This window comes from Pyxicephalus adspersus, unplaced genomic scaffold (assembly GCF_032062135.1).
Source record: "Pyxicephalus adspersus unplaced genomic scaffold, UCB_Pads_2.0 Sca234, whole genome shotgun sequence".
In the NCBI taxonomy this organism is placed as follows: domain Eukaryota; kingdom Metazoa; phylum Chordata; class Amphibia; order Anura; family Pyxicephalidae; genus Pyxicephalus; species Pyxicephalus adspersus.
The window spans coordinates 11,436-13,200 of NW_027317241.1; the positions used below are offsets into that span (position 1 = coordinate 11,436).

Below are 1,765 nucleotides of genomic sequence, written 5' to 3' on the forward strand. Positions count from 1 at the left end.
GATGTGAGTATATCATGTTGTATGCTAAGCTGATTGCAAAACAGGAGTATTGTGCGCTGTAAGAAATCTAAATACTTTACAGCTCAGGCAGATAAAGTACAGTGTATCATACACAATTAGTTTATTATATATAAAATATGGTTTTTACCTTTTTTCCTCCTTTATTGGAGCCTCCTTTACAGGTATGTTCTTTCTACATGCTGTCCAGCAAAGGCTGCATAGCATTTCATGGGGCAATTTTCTCGATGGTACACTTGTTCTTCCTACTCAGTTCACTTCCTTCCTTAAGGTTCTACTGTTTCGTCCACAGGGAAGAGATGAAATGGCGCAGATGGGCCGATGACTGGCTGGTCCACCTTATCTCACCAAATGTTTACTGCACCCCAGGAGAAGCGCTTGCCTCATTTGACTACATTGTGCGTGAAGGGAGTTTCAGCACTGTGGAAGGACTTTTTGCCAAATATTTGGGAGCAGCGGCCATGTTTTTTATTGGCAAGAGATTGAAAAGCAGGTTTGTCATCTGTTCTTTTTTTTTTTTTTTAAGAGGGTTTTTTTTTTTTACCCTGTCCTACCCATTCTTAGCACACTTGCAATAAAAGGGGAACAACACAAGCATTCATAGAATATTTTTCCTTGGTTTTCTATGATGTGGCTGGGGAATGATCATACACAAGTCACTTTTTGTGTGGCGGAAAAGTGGTAGTTCGCATATTCATTTATATTTATCCAGGCAGTTTTTTTGCTGCATCAAAACCCACTGTTAGCATTCACATTTCAGCTCTTAATCCTTCTACTTTTCACAATTCAAAAAATGTACTTCAGCAGCTGCCAAAGAAACTTGATTGTATTGTTTGAGCTATACAGACCCAAGACAAACAAGCAGAAAGTCAGAATTGTTGATCTGCAGTCAAGGCCTCAAGATGTACTGAAGTCATCGGTCAGCATGATTTCACTTTTCTGAAGGAGGTTGGCCATGGGAGCCATTAAATTTTCTCAGTACAGATCCGAATAAACTTCAGTTGATTTTTTTTCTCTCTCAGGACACATTAATTTAGAATATTTTAAAGGAAAATACATCAGGCTCTGGGTGAGGCTGTTTATTCTGTGCACTAGGCTGCATACTACTCTTTTCTGAAAAGTTTCCAATGGCTGTGTTTTATCACAAAAAGTCTTTAAACCGTTGATAAGTTCCAGCAGCATTAATTTTAACTTACTGAATAAGGAACCATCTTATGACTATTACCAATTTGCTACTGGAACAGGCAAATATTTGAATTTGCAACCAGGATTCTTCCAAGCGGAGATAGTACACTGGTTCTGGTGTGGTCAGTTTGTAAAGCCCTTGAACAGTCCTATTTTATATAGGAACTATCTTGTGTTATCTCAGAGTGAAGCTGCTCTTTCTTGTATGACTCTGGTCATTCTCTGGTACCATGGTTTAATTCTGGTATTCCCCATCATATCATCAAAGGATTTTAAGCCCTCCATGACCCTTAGGACTCCGTACACAGCCTATTAAAGAGTAAAAAAAAAGCAGGATATTTGGAAACATGAAAATCAACTAAAAAAATATGTGTTTAAATAAACATTAAGGACAAATTAAACTCCTCTGGAAAGGCATATGGCAGTAGGGGGTACATGCCACGAGGTGCCAGTATGAACAGTAAACTTGTACATCATTTCAAGCTTACCTGGCATCTTCTCGATTTTGTCTGCACTGTCTACTCAACAAAAAATATGTACCCTTTTCTGTACATTTCTAAAA

The 1,765-nt window shown here is 38.3% G+C and overlaps 1 protein-coding gene across 1 annotated transcript in view; it reads left to right on the forward strand.

The window, feature by feature from the left end:
* The window catches only part of PTGES2 (prostaglandin E synthase 2), a gene marked incomplete at its 3' end in the record, with an annotated part of 5,872 nt that extends 5,360 nt beyond the window's left edge, over window positions 1-512 (forward strand). The window contains 1 exon segment of the mRNA XM_072432133.1: window positions 311-512. Coding sequence (XP_072288234.1) covers window positions 311-512 — 202 coding nt within the window.
* Between the last annotated feature and the right edge of the window lie 1,253 nt (window positions 513-1,765).